The sequence below is a fragment of the Cebus imitator genome, unplaced genomic scaffold (genome assembly GCF_001604975.1).
Source record: "Cebus imitator isolate Cc_AM_T3 unplaced genomic scaffold, Cebus_imitator-1.0 Scaffold486, whole genome shotgun sequence".
NCBI lineage: Eukaryota > Metazoa > Chordata > Mammalia > Primates > Cebidae > Cebus > Cebus imitator.
This window is the reverse complement of record NW_016107801.1, coordinates 152,312-165,171: the sequence shown is the minus strand read 5'-3', so window position 1 is coordinate 165,171 and position 12,860 is coordinate 152,312. Positions and strand designations below refer to the sequence as shown.

The window sequence follows — 12,860 nt, the reverse complement described above, 5'->3', positions numbered from 1 at the left end:
TGGTGGATAGATGGATGGATGGATGATGGATGGATGGATGGATGGTGGATGGATGGATGGATGGTGGATGGATGGATGGATGGATGGATGGTGGATGGATGGATGGATGGTGGATGGATGGATGGATGGATGGTGGATGGATGGGTTGGAGAAAGAGTGAATGGACAGGTGGATGGATGCTTAGCACATAAGCAGAGGGACTGTGTACTGTGCAGAGGAGCAGGACATACACAGAGGCGGGGCCTGGGGTTGGAGCCAAGGTGGGAGGCCTAAGGACAAGCCCAGGCACGCAAGATAGGCGCCGAGCATTGCCAAGAGCAGGAGTAATTAAGCCTGCGTGCACAGCCCTGGAGTCCCAGCAGCCCTGTCTTCACTAAGGTGCTGACCAGGGAAATCTCATCAGAGACAGAAATCCCAGCTTGAGCTGCTTCCAGCCCTGGCCCTGTCACCTTCCCCATAAAGTGTCTCCTAATTTGGCCAGAGCCCTGGGGCAACCCTGCCCACAGAAAATCTACAGGGTTGAAAAATACCCCTGAGCCCAGAGCAGGTGGTGTCCCTGCCTGGGGTGACTCACTTGAGCCTCTGCGGCCTCCACTTGTCCTTTCCCTTCACCAAGTAAAATTCAAGGACCCAAATGCCATTAATTCCAAAAATCTCCATCTCAGGGCTGCTCAAAACCGCCCTCGGCAAGCTTGGTCGTCACCGCAGCCCCAGCCTCCTGGAGTCTGCGGGCTCCAGGACTCTTCACACGTCCCCACAAGCCCCACGCAAGGCTGTTTGTTAGGTCTCCATCTCCTCCATGACCGATGGAGAAACTAAGGCTCAGTGTGACAAGGAAGATAAGGAGCCCACCTTGGCCAAGAGTGCACAGCTCAGAGTGGCTGAGCCCACCCCAGTCTCAGACCTGCTCCCGGCACCGGGGCAAGGTCCCCTCCACAAACGCAGTGACCTTGGGGTCACTTGCTGAGACTTGACATACTGACCCGGGGGGACTTGAGTGTCCACCTGATGAAACTGGACACTCCAAGACTTGAACCCTGAATATGCCTGGAATCTGGGAGGTAGGAGAGACTCTGGGAGGTGGGAGGGAGACTCTGGGAGGCAGGGGGAGACTCTGGGAGGCAGGGGGAGACTCTGGGAGGCAGGGGGAGACTCTGGGAGGCGGGAGAGAATCTGGGAGGCGTGGGAGAACCTTGAGGACCTGCCAGCACTCTGAGCCCACCCCCAGAAGCCTGTGGACACCTGGGACATGTTAACTCCCCTAATGCAGGGGACCCCAAACCCCAGGGCGCAGACAGGTACTGGTCCACGGCCTGTTAGGAGGCGGGCCACACAGCAGGAGGTAAGCGACGGCTGAACCAGTGTGACCCCCTGAGCTCCACCTCCTGTCAGATCAGCGGCGTTAGATTCTCATAGGAGCAAGAACCCTATCGATCTGCACATGCGAGGGATCTGGGTTGCAGGTCCTGGTGAGAGTCTGGTGACGATCTGAGGTGGAACAGGTTCATGCTGAAACCACCCCCGACCCTGTCCCTGGAAAAACTGTCTTCCAGGAAACCTGCCCCTGGTGCTATGAAGCTTGGGGACAGCTGCCATAACATGCACACACCTGGAAGGCAGGTGTGCTCTCCACAGTTTACAGGACAGGGCACCACCAGAGAGGTGTCAGCACCTGGCAGAGAGTGAGACAGAGGCAGTGCCCGCAGGACTGAGGCTGGGGCACAAGCCACCCTTCCCAACGCCCACTTCACTGGGAGTCAGAGGGCTTCGTGCTGGTCTCAGCTTGGATGCACTGGGTGACCCTAGCAAGTCCCTTCCTTTCTCTGGACCGAATCCTCACCTTCTCGAAGGGGTTGGAGTGGAGAGCAGCCTCCCTGAGGCCCCTTATTGCTCCGAGGTGTGGAATTCTGTCCCCGGGCTGCCCTTCGTCTCCCCAAGGCCCCTCCACTTCTGGAACTCTGAGTGTGGGCCTGGGGTCCAGAGGGACCGCCCCCAGGACCCCATGTGCTCAGAAAGAACCAGGGCCTGTTGGTGAGAAAGGGCTGTGGGGTGCAGCCAGCTGACGGTTTCTGTGCTTGGTGGCCCAATTTCTCCAGAGGGATTTCTGTGTCAAGTTGGAACAAATTAAAACTCACTTGTCTTTCTTTCGGGAGAAGTACAGCCCAGTGGGGAAGCGCGGCAAGGCCTATCCCAGCGCTCCCAGTGCCAAGTCAGTCTGCAGGGAGCAGCACAGTGCTGGCACAGGGACAGGGCAGGCCCACAGGGTAGAGGCCGTGCCCATCCCAAGCCTGTGCCCTGAGCCAGAGCCCTGGTCCCAGCCCCTCCTAGGGAGGATCGTCCTCTCTTGGCCCATGGGCACGATGCCCCCACTTTTGAAGGAAGCTCCCTGCTGCCTCACAGTGCCTCACCTGGGAGCCTCCGCTGGGCCTGGTGGAGACCACAACCCAGGGGAGACCTGGCACAGTTGGCCACATGAGCAGTGGCCCATGGCGCGCCTCGTGGTTGTGGCAGAACAATACCAGACCCACACCCGTCTGTCGAATGCTGTGGCCCAGGCACTGGGTTAAACCCTGCACGTGGATTATCTGGTGTAGTTCTCACAGCAAATGCCTTACCATCCACATTCAGATGGGGACACTGAGGCGCAGCATGGCAGACCACACCAGGAGCCAAAGAGCCTTTTTCATTCGTTTGTTCAACAAATATTTTTGTGCACCTGCTACAAGCCATGTCCCACGCTGGGGGCTGTAGTCGGATGGACAGGGCAGATGGTCCCCCTTCTTGGGGGCTGTGTTGGGGGGATGGGCAACCCCACGACTACAGCGGGGCCGCAGGGGGACATCCCAGGCGCTGGCAAAGCAGACAGGCCAGGGTCAAAGACCAGCTCCCCGCACTCCGTCCTGGACAGGCCAGGCTGTCCCATCACTGTCCATCATGATTAGCGACCCCCCAACAGAGGATGGGGTCCTGGGGCCAGTCCTCAAAGGCAGGGGGCGGATGTCGAGAGAGGGAAGCCCCCCGAGGCCAGGTGCAACCGTGGTGGGGCAGGGTGGGGAGCCGGCGGTGGGAGACGCCTGCACGGAGGGACAGCCTCAAAGCCTCCCTGTCTAGAACAGCCACGACTCTCACAGGTTAGGACCCAGGCACCCAGGGTCAGCTTTGCGAACTTACACAGCCCACATTTCACTGAGGCCGACCTTGTGCCAGGCACCCTGCCAGGCAGAAAGGAGGCGCAGGACATTGCTCAGAGCCCCCCATGGCCACCCAGGCAGAGGAATGCATGGGGGTCTCCGGGAGCCCCGAGGAAGGGTGTGTCCTGCCCACACCAAGGCCCTAGGGTGGGGCCAGGAAGAGAAGCCACACTGGGCGCTCTGGGAGTGTAGAAGCCTGCTGGGCCGGGTGAGCAGGGACCACACCAGGGGTCCTGGGCCTGGTGAGCTGTGGGCTCTGGTGAAGATGGATGCGGTCAGAGTGAGGAGTTCGGGAGAGGACCTGCTCCCTGGGAGAGCCGGAAGGCGCCATTTCAGGGTCCACGCTAAAGCTGGGGCAACGCTGGGCAATGGGGTGGAAAGAGGAGACGGGGCGTACAGAGGGAGCAGCTGGGCCACCAGCCAGGCCACCAGCCGGGCCACCAGCCTGGAAGTGAGGGCAGCAGGGCCCCCAGGCCAGGGTAGAGGCTCTGGGAGGAGGGATTTCCAGAGGAAGGAGGGAGTTGGGTCTCGGCCCTGCTGTGTGTGAGCCGCCCAGGAGGCTCTGCAGGGGCAGGGCAGGAGCTGGGGCTGGTGGGTGGGTCTAGAAGAACAGTGGGCCTGGCAGAGCCTCGGGAGACCTGGAGGGGCCTGCACAGCCCCGCAGAGCCAGCAGCTACCTTTGGGCCTGAGGCCATGGCCCAGTGCAGGCGTCTCCCACCTCCCCCTCTTTCCCACTCCGCAGCTGCACATGGCCTCTGAGGGCTTCCCCTCTCTCGATGGCCACCCTCCTGCCTTTGAGGACTGGCTCCAGGATGCCATCCTCTTGGGAGCTCTATCCAGGACAGAGGGTGACGGGACAGCCTGGCCTGTCCAGGATGGGGTGCGGGGAGCTGGCCTTCCACCCTGGCCTGTCTGAGGTTGTCCTTGGCCAGCGTAGGCCGTGTGCTTTGCCCCAGCCACCAGCTCAGCCATGAAGCGTATGCTAGCAGTGCGCGTGTCCAGGCTTGGGTTGCAGGTGTCCAGGGCACCCTGAGGGGGACCTCAAGCTGCAGCAGGAAGCACAGGAGAGGGGAGGGGGTAGGCGTGTTCCCCCACCACAGACCAGGAAGCCACCAGGCGCAGAGCACAGGTCTATGCAGGCACGGTGTGTGTCCTCATCCCCAGCAGCATGCCCTGGCACAGAGCTGGGCACACTGGCCTGCTCAGGACCATATGGCCAGTGGGGGGCTTGCCAGGGCTGGGTCCAGACGGTGGGGCTGGAAGGACCTGCAGCCAGGAGGCTGGCGCCCCAAATCGAGATGGCCTGTGCCCCTGTGGGCTGGGAAGGGGGACCCTCTGGAAGCCCAGGGAGGGAATGTGAGGCATCAGAGGAGGGGTGGGATCTTCCCTGTCATTGCCCGAGCAGCTGAGGAAGGGAAGAGGATGGCATGGGTGGGGTCCGAGAGGGAGGAGGAGCTTCCAGGTGCCTGCAGACAGAGAAGGAAGAGAGGGTGGCGGGAGACAGGCTCTGCTCTCCAGGGCATCGAGCTGGTGCCAGAAAAATCTCTCAGTGCTGGCTCCCTGGGTCCCGGAACTCCAGCCTTCCCTGTCCATCCTCATGTCCGAGTTTCCATCCACCCACTCACGACACCTTGGGATACTCCTCTGAGCCCAGAAGAGCCCCCTCCCGCATCCACCTGGCTCGTCCCTTCCTTCCTGCAGGAACGTCACCCGGCACAGAGGCTCCATCATTGGTGTAAAATGATAACGGCCCTGACCCAGCCTGGCACCCCATCCCCAGCCTGCCTCAGTGTCCCTCCGAATCCTGCCTCTGCCCTTCCCGCATTTGTTGCTCTCTGCTGATGTGGACATGAACGAAGCCTCCAAGGGGTGAGGACTCTCTCTCTCATGTCCTCTGCCACCTGCCTGAACCTGCCAGCCTACACTGGACAAGCACTTTTGGAAGGAAAGAGTGAGTTGCATCAAGCGCCCCTCGTGAGGCCCGGGGCGGGGCCGTGGGTAAATACGCTTTCTCATAAGAATGCTGCTGGGAATTCTGGTTGGCAAGACGCAGCCCGCAGACCCCTGCCTCGTGTGTGTGAGGGGAGGCCGGCGTTTTTGCTGAGAAAATGTTAGGAAAAGGCCCAGCTGCTCCAGCAGCAACTGAGGCAGGCGTGGCTAAGACTGAGGATATGGGTGTGGGGCTGATTACAGGCGACAAGTGGGACCTCAGCGATGCCGACGGCAGATGCTGCTTCTGCTGGACTTCGCTGTCTAATTTCCTTTTTTTTTTTTTTTTTTTTTTGAGACAGAGTCTCTCTCTGTCACCCAGGCTGGAGTGCAGTGGTGTGATCTCGGCTCACTGCAGCCTCCACCTCCCAGGTTCAAGTGATTCTCCTGCCTCAGCCTCCCAAGTAGCTGGAATTACAGGCGCCCGTCACCACACCCAGCTAATTTTTATAATTCTAGTAGAGAAAGGGTTTCGCCACGTTGACCAGGCTGGTCTCGAACTCCTGACGTCAAGTGATCCACCTGCCTCAGCCTCCCACAGTGCTGGGGTGACAGGCGTGAGCCACCGCACCCGGCCTTAATTTTCTTATTTTTCATAGTAAAGTAGGTTCACACTTCTGCTTTTCTGCGGATCAGATAATCATGGGGTCACTTTTGACTCCCTGAGGGATGGAAACTGGAAGTGGGTAAGTCAGAGCTGAGATACAAGTTCCAGAAGAAATGCCCGTCTCTGCAGGAAGAGAGGGACCGTCAGGCTGTGCCAGGAAGACAGAGAGGAAAGGAAGCAGCCATGTGGCCAGGGGCCAGGAGCCCCGGCAGCCCCGGGCGGCGGCGGGGACCACCTCATCTGCCCTCAGATGCAGGATGTTTTTGGAGTTTTGTAAATGATGCTGATGGCACTGACCCATGCCCGGCACTGCACTAAGATCTTTCAGTGCCAATGTGCTTAATCCCTTGTGATGACCCTGTGGGGTGGGAGCTGCAGCCACCCCATTCTACAGACAAGGAAACAGAGAGAGTGGAGAAACGCCCTGGGGCACTCAGCCTGTAAGGGGCAGTGCCAGGACTTGAGCCCGGAAAGTTCAGGACCAGGGACCACACCCTGAGCCATCACCCTCCACACGGAGACACACAGTGTCGATCTCACTGGGGAGACAGAGCTGGTCACCCGCGACTACCTCACCCATCGCTCCTACCAGGGGCTCTTCCGCAGTCTGCTGTCCAGACCGGCTCAGCCCCAGGCTGGCAGCACTCACTCCTGAGGACAGGACAGCCCCCGCCTCCCAGCCACTCCCCACTGTCCGCCATGGCCAGGGACCCCTGCATGCTCCCAGCTGGACCCAGGGAACTGAGCCAGAAGCAAGGCTGCCAGGAGCACCCCTGGAGGTGGTGGTAGCAAGCATCTGGCTGCAGCACGCAGGGGACACCAGGGTCCCTCACTCGCCCCCCACCCCCACCCACAGGTACTAGCAGGCCCCCAACCCAGGGGCCCCTCTCTGCTAGGACAGGGACCCTGACCAGTCCCTGAAGAAGAGACCTCAACTTCAGGCCAGAACGAGAGGCCTCATCCCCAGGCTCCTCGGTTCTCGGTGCGTATCTTCGGCCGCCTTCCGGAAGCTTCTGAGACGCCGCCATCCTGGGATTCATCTTGGAACCAGGGCTGGTCAAGCGCGGGGTCTGGCCTGGGGCAGGAGAAGAAGTCACAGGAAGGTGCCACCTTGGGGAGGAAGGAGCCGGCCCCGCCCCCGCCCCGCCCCCACCCCGCCCCCACCCCAGGCCCAGGCCTAGGCCCCGCCCCCACCCAGGCCCCGCCCCAGCCCAGGCCAAAGCCCCGCCCCCGGCCCCGCCCCTCCTGCTCTGCCGCTGAGTCCCCAACCTGACCCTTACTGGCAATTATTCGCCTTAGAGAACCTGAATCGGGATTCTTCCCAGCCACGGGGTCCAGCTGCAGAAAGGAATGAGGGGCCCACGGTGCCCTGGACCAGGGCAGGGGGCAGGGGGCTGGCCCTCAGCCCGTGCGAACTGGTCACAGAGGACTGCCCATTCCAGGCCAGGCTCCCTGCAGAGGGCTCCCCGCTCTGCATCCCCGGGACCAGCGGGCTGAGTTATCTGCAGAGAGGACGGAGCAGCCATCTGGGCAGGGCCTGTTTCCACCTCTCAATTTAGGGAGACCACGAAACGCCCCCGTCCGGCCCCAGCCTTCCATCGAGGACACCGGCTCGCTTAGCGCTGTGGTTAATTTTATGTGTCAACTCACCTCGGCCCGGGGGCACCCGGACGTTTGGTCAGCTGCCATCCAGGTGTGCCTCAGGGCGTTCTGGATGAGGGTCACAGCTGCATCCACAGGAGGGCAAGGCGGGCACCCTCCCCGGTGTGCAGTCAGCTGACAGCTGGGGTAGAACAGGAGTGGACTCCTCTTGCCCGACTGCCAGGCTGAGACCTCCGTCTTTTCCCACCTTTGGACTCGGGCCACAAATACATGTCGGCTGTCCTGGGCCTTCTGCCTGCCGGGCACAGAACTTGGGACCCGCCAGCCGCCAGAATCCAAGGAGCCAGGTTCCTATCGGAAGCCTCTCTCTCTGCATGTCCTTCTGGTTGTGTCTGCTGGGGAGCCTGACTCACGCTATAAGGAAATTTCGCTCTCCCCCACAGGGGTCTGACTCTGTCCGGGTATAACTCTCAGGCCACAGGTTACTCCTGACCACAAGTCCTGCCACCTCCAAAGGCCATCATCCCAGAGGCTGCTGAGCAGTGTCCTGGCCCATGGGCAGCTGAATGGGTTCCAGGGGCTGGCCCAGATGCCCAGAGGCCACCAGCCCTTGCCCGGATTCGCACAGGTACCCAAGGTTGGCCTTTCCCAGCTTCCAGTCCCCTGGTACCCAGAAAAGCCACATCCAGCTGTTGGCTCCAGCTGCTCCCAGGGAGCCCCCACTCCATGAACAATGGCCTTGCTAATTGATAAAGGCAGAAACAAATGCAATTCCACACCTGGCCAAATGCCAGGTGTGTCTCTGTCCAAGTTCCAGGAGCCAGACCACAGGGCTCTCCAACAGGGCAGCCTCAAAGCCGGTGCCAGGCCCCACCCAGCCAGGAGCTGGCGACCACACAGAGCATGCAGAACCCCAGCACCCCTCCACTCCCTGGGGATTTGACTGGTGTCCTAAAAACCTTCCCTTCTGCAGGCATCTGCCCACAGAATATCCTCCAGGCCAGTGACCCCAAAATCCATGCTGTGTGACCTCGATTCCACCTCTCCTGTCTGTCCCCAGCCTAAGCCCACACCTGGACCTGTGAGTCCCCACCTCAAAATCAGGCGAGCGAGGGCTGAGACGTGACCTCTGACTCCTGGTAATTTCTCAAAACCCTGTGGAAGAGGGAGGTGGCGGCAGAGATTCAGATGACGATGATAGACCGAGGGACGGGAGGGACGCCAGGCAGGAAGCTTGATGGGACCCACCTCTGGGGACACCTGCCCTTGTCCCCCAGGAAGGTGAGCTCGTCCACCACACACCAGGAGCAGGGACCTGTCGTGATGGAGAAACATCCCCTGACACGGAGGCCGAGCCGGACCCCAGGTGGCATTTCCAGAAGGGCGCCTTCAGGCATCTGCCCACAGAATACCCCCCAGGCCAGTGATCTGAGGACCATGCCACGCTCAGCCCCTCAGCATCTCCCAGTGCTCAGGAAGGCACTCATGCCAGGGAGGCCCTCCCTCCGAGAAGGATGATAAACGCCATCTGAAATCAGCGTTCCCGATGTTATTTGACTGGAATTCTTTTTTCTCACATCACACATATTAGCATCCTATGGAATGAGTGTTCTCAGGACACACCCAGGAAATTCTGCCAAAAGCTGCCTCCAGGCCAGTCACAGACCTGACTTTTTCGTGCTGAGATGTTCTGTGACATCCTTGTCCCCTCCCGCACGCCACCCCACATTCAGCACAGGAAAGAACCAGGTTCTTACACCCCCAACTCAGAATCCACTTTCTCCTGCAGCCTCTTCAGGTCAGGGATTGTTAAAGCAAGGAAGCGGCTCCAGCCTGTCCACAAACGGGTCAAAGCCGGAAGCCATACAAAGGGACTTCCCGTATAACCGCAGCCTGGCAGCCTTCCATCCACCGAGTGCCGGGAGGGAAAAACTGTGAACGATTGACTCTTAGATTGAATGGGCCCTGAGAAATTCCAGGAAAACCATTTTAAACTTGAACTTCACCCAGCACTTCCTGCTTGAAGTCATTCCTGTCTCATAAGCTGGTGCTTGGAAAACGCCGGGAGCTGGAGGAAGCAGGCAGGGATCACAGGCTCACGCGTGGCCACAGCCGGCTCTGTCCCCGCGCCTGGCATGTACAGCTGTGGGCCCTGAGTTACATACACCCTGGGAATTCCCTGGAAGGAAGCATGTCGCGGGGCAACCAAGCCATGGGACGGTCGGTGTTTCCTTCTGTACTGCCCTGTGCTGAATTCTTCCCCTAAGCAGGTGTCAGGTTTCCTGGGGACAGAGTCAGGGGTCTCCATGCACTATCTGGACTTAGGAGCTCAAAAGCAGATGAAGCGACCCCTGGGCCCATGACACCCCCCCCATCACTCCTTCACACACGGCCACTTTGATTATACTTACGAATTTGTCTGTGCATTCATTTGTGTGTCATTAAAAACTGGGCGGGGAACACTGGCTCAAGCCTTGCAATCCCAACACTCTGGGAAGCCAAGGACGGAGGATCAGTTGAGCCCAGGAGTTCAAGACCAACCTGGGCAACATAGCAAGACCCCATCTCTACAAAAAATTGAAAATAAAAATGAGCCAGGCATGGTGGTACGTGTCCATAGTCCCAGCTACTTGGGAGGCTGAAATGGGAGAATCTTTTGAGCCCAGGTGGTCAAGGCTACTGGGAGCAGTGATTGCACCACTGCCCTCCATCCTGGGCAACAGAGCAAGACCCTGTCTCAAAGAGTAATTAACAATAATAATAACAATGATATGATATTAAAATGAACACCCCGTGCCCCAAACCCAAGAATGAACGCATTACCTGTGCATTCTCTCCTATCCCATCCTCCTGCCTTCCTACCTCCGCAGAGGCAAACACAAGCCTGAACTGCATGCTTATTAGATTCCTTTGACTTTCGTTTCATTTCATATAAACGTGTACTTAAGTTCCACACTGTTTCATTTCAGTTGTTTTTCTACTTAGCCTACTGTATGTTGCACTAACCCTGTCCCGCTGAGTCTGGTTGCTGAGACTGTCCCTGTCACAGACTGGAGCCCCGGTGCCTCCGTGCCTGCTGCCGTGTACCGCTCTGCCACGTGAACGCACCTGCCCACGTTCTACCAGTGTACTTTGGGGCGTCTCTGGCTTTCTGCACGATCCGTGTCCTGGGGCATGTGTTCAAGAGCTTTCGGGGCTTTGGAGCTTGTGGATGTTAAACTTTACAAATGAGTCCAAATTTTTTGAAAGCAATTGCTCAAATTGACCCTTCATTCAGAACACAAGGTCCTAAAGACCCCAGTCCCATCCATCACTCAGTGTGACTGTGGGGTCTAAGAGGGAGTGGCCCTGCACCTGGAGACCGCAGTGGGGTCTCCTCATTTGGCTTCCCAGTCCCCACTGAGGCTGAGCCCTTCTGGGTTGCTATCAGGCATCCAGCTTCTGTCTTATGTGAGATGCCTGCTCATTTATTTCGCTCTTTGCTATTGGGTTGTATGTCATTTTTCTTATTGATCTACAAACGTTCTTTATATATGCAGGCTACTAATCCTTTGTCAATTATTAATATTTATGATGAGAATACTTTCTCCCAGTTCATAGCTTACCTTTTTGTTCTTTTGAATCTGTCTCTAGGGAATGAATAGAACTTCTTAACTTTAATATCTCCACATTGAAGCATCTCTCCCACAGATTATGTATTTTATTTTTAAAATCTTACCCACCCTCACCCACCAGTTCAGTAGAGGCTGGAATACTAAGAGAGAAGAGCAAGAATCCCACAGACCGTGAGCATCATGGCAGGGAGTGGGCTGGGGAGAGCCTGAGACAAGAGTCAAGTGAAGGCTGTGGGCACAGAGGAAGCTTGGACCTCGTCCTCTGGGCTGAGAGCAGGTGGCTCCAGAGAAGTTCACATAGAGCAAGATGTCCAATGTGCCAGCAGGAGAACAGTATCCAGGAGAGCCCCTTCCGATGCATTGCAAAAGCCCCACTCGTTGCAAAAAGAACATTTGCTTCTGAGTGTCACGAAAGGCCCCAGCCGGTGCAATCAGCTGCCTGGCCCCTTCCACCTCTGTCCTCCTGGCCATTCTGGGGTTCAGGCTGGCACTCCTCAAGGCTACAAAACAGCTGCCACAGCCCAGGAATCCCACCCAGATCCAGCGATGCCCAGGAAAGGGGCAGTCTCTTCTTAGAATCTCTGAAAAATAAGAAAGCCTTCCCTAGAAGCTGCTGTTACCGACTGGCTTCAGACCCGCCAGCAGAACCACCCCAAGTGCTGTGCCTAAACCAGCTCTGGGCTGGGAACGTAAGAGTCCAAGGTGCGCTGGATTCACCGGGTTGGGAGCCACTAACCCTGGGAATGAGGAACCACCCACACCCCAGGTTCGTTACCAAGGAAGAGGGGCGGTGTGACTGAGGGTAAGTGCCACCCACGTCTGCACCAGGAGCTAGGCTGAGCAAGTGCCTGGGCCTGGTGGCTTTCTCCACCACCACTGCCGAGTCCCCTTCGTCCGGGGCAATACATGGAAGAGGAAGGAGAAGCGTTCACAGGTACCCGCACTTTTATATGTGTTCATTCATTTCGCCATTCTCCATCTGAGGAAACTGTGGCCCAGAGAGGTTGAGCAATTTAGTCAGAGTCACACAGCTGGTAAGTCACAGAACTGATATTCAAGGCCCAGCTCTGCAGCCCCAGCCATCATGCTATGCCCCCTAAACCAGACAGAAGAACATCTCGGGAAGGGTGGGAAGGAAGCTGGGGGTGGGCCAGCAGGAGGGAAGGGGCCCAGGGCTGGGAGGAGGATGAAGACACAAAGTGACCCGAAGGGACCAGCTACCCCGGGGCCCTCAGCCTTCTCCAGGGTAGGGGCGGCTGATGAGTCACATCTCAGCAGAGGGCCACAGGCAGCAACTGAACTGGTCTGCCCCTCAGTCAAGACCTGGAAGTCCCCAGGGCCCCCAGGATCTGCCCATCCCAGGAGAAGGGAAGAGGGGGACAGGAGAAGAACTCATGTCCCCCAAATGTGGGCCAAGAACCATCCTTAAGTGACCAAATCGTCACGACTGAGTCATCAGGATGACGCTTTCCGCCATCCACGGACATGACGGCTCGAGAGTCTGGTCCATCCGCAGGGAGATGAAAGGGCCTCTCTTGCCCCCTGACGTCCACACCTGTTCCCTGCGTGGGGGTACAGTGCGTGCCGAGGGCTCCAGTGCTCCCATGGGAATTACAGCTGCCATCGCCATTGCTCGCGGGGCTGCAGGTTCGTGGGGACACCTGGGACCCCGTGGCCATCCAGCCCAGAGCTGAGAGCCCAGAGCTGAGAGCCCAGAGCCCAGAGCCCAGAGCCCAGAGCTGGGAGCCCAGAGCCCAGAGCCCAGAGCTGAGAGCCCAGAGCCCAGAGCCCAGAGCTGAGAGCCCAGAGCCCAGAGCCCAGAGCTGGGAGCCCAGAGATGAGAGCCCAGAGCCCAGA

At 58.6% G+C, this 12,860-nt stretch overlaps 1 protein-coding gene across 3 annotated transcripts in view; it reads right to left on the bottom strand.

The window, feature by feature from the left end:
- Positions 1-4,171: 4,171 nt before the first annotated feature.
- Positions 4,172-12,860, bottom strand: part of LOC119468746 — a 62,965-nt gene continuing 54,276 nt past the window's right edge. Inside the window, exons 2-4 of one of the 3 annotated variants that reach the window (XM_037732990.1) lie at positions 7,068-7,125; positions 6,699-6,862; positions 4,172-4,657 (exon numbers count right to left, since the gene is read on the bottom strand). In XM_037732990.1, coding sequence (XP_037588918.1) covers positions 4,556-4,657; positions 6,699-6,862; positions 7,068-7,125 — 324 coding nt within the window. In that variant the 3' untranslated portion in view covers positions 4,172-4,555. Of the gene's footprint in view, positions 4,658-5,717; positions 6,863-7,067; positions 7,126-7,437; positions 7,571-12,860 lie in introns of those variants that run through there. The other 2 variants (XR_005197508.1, XM_037732989.1) reach the window with 2 other exon arrangements.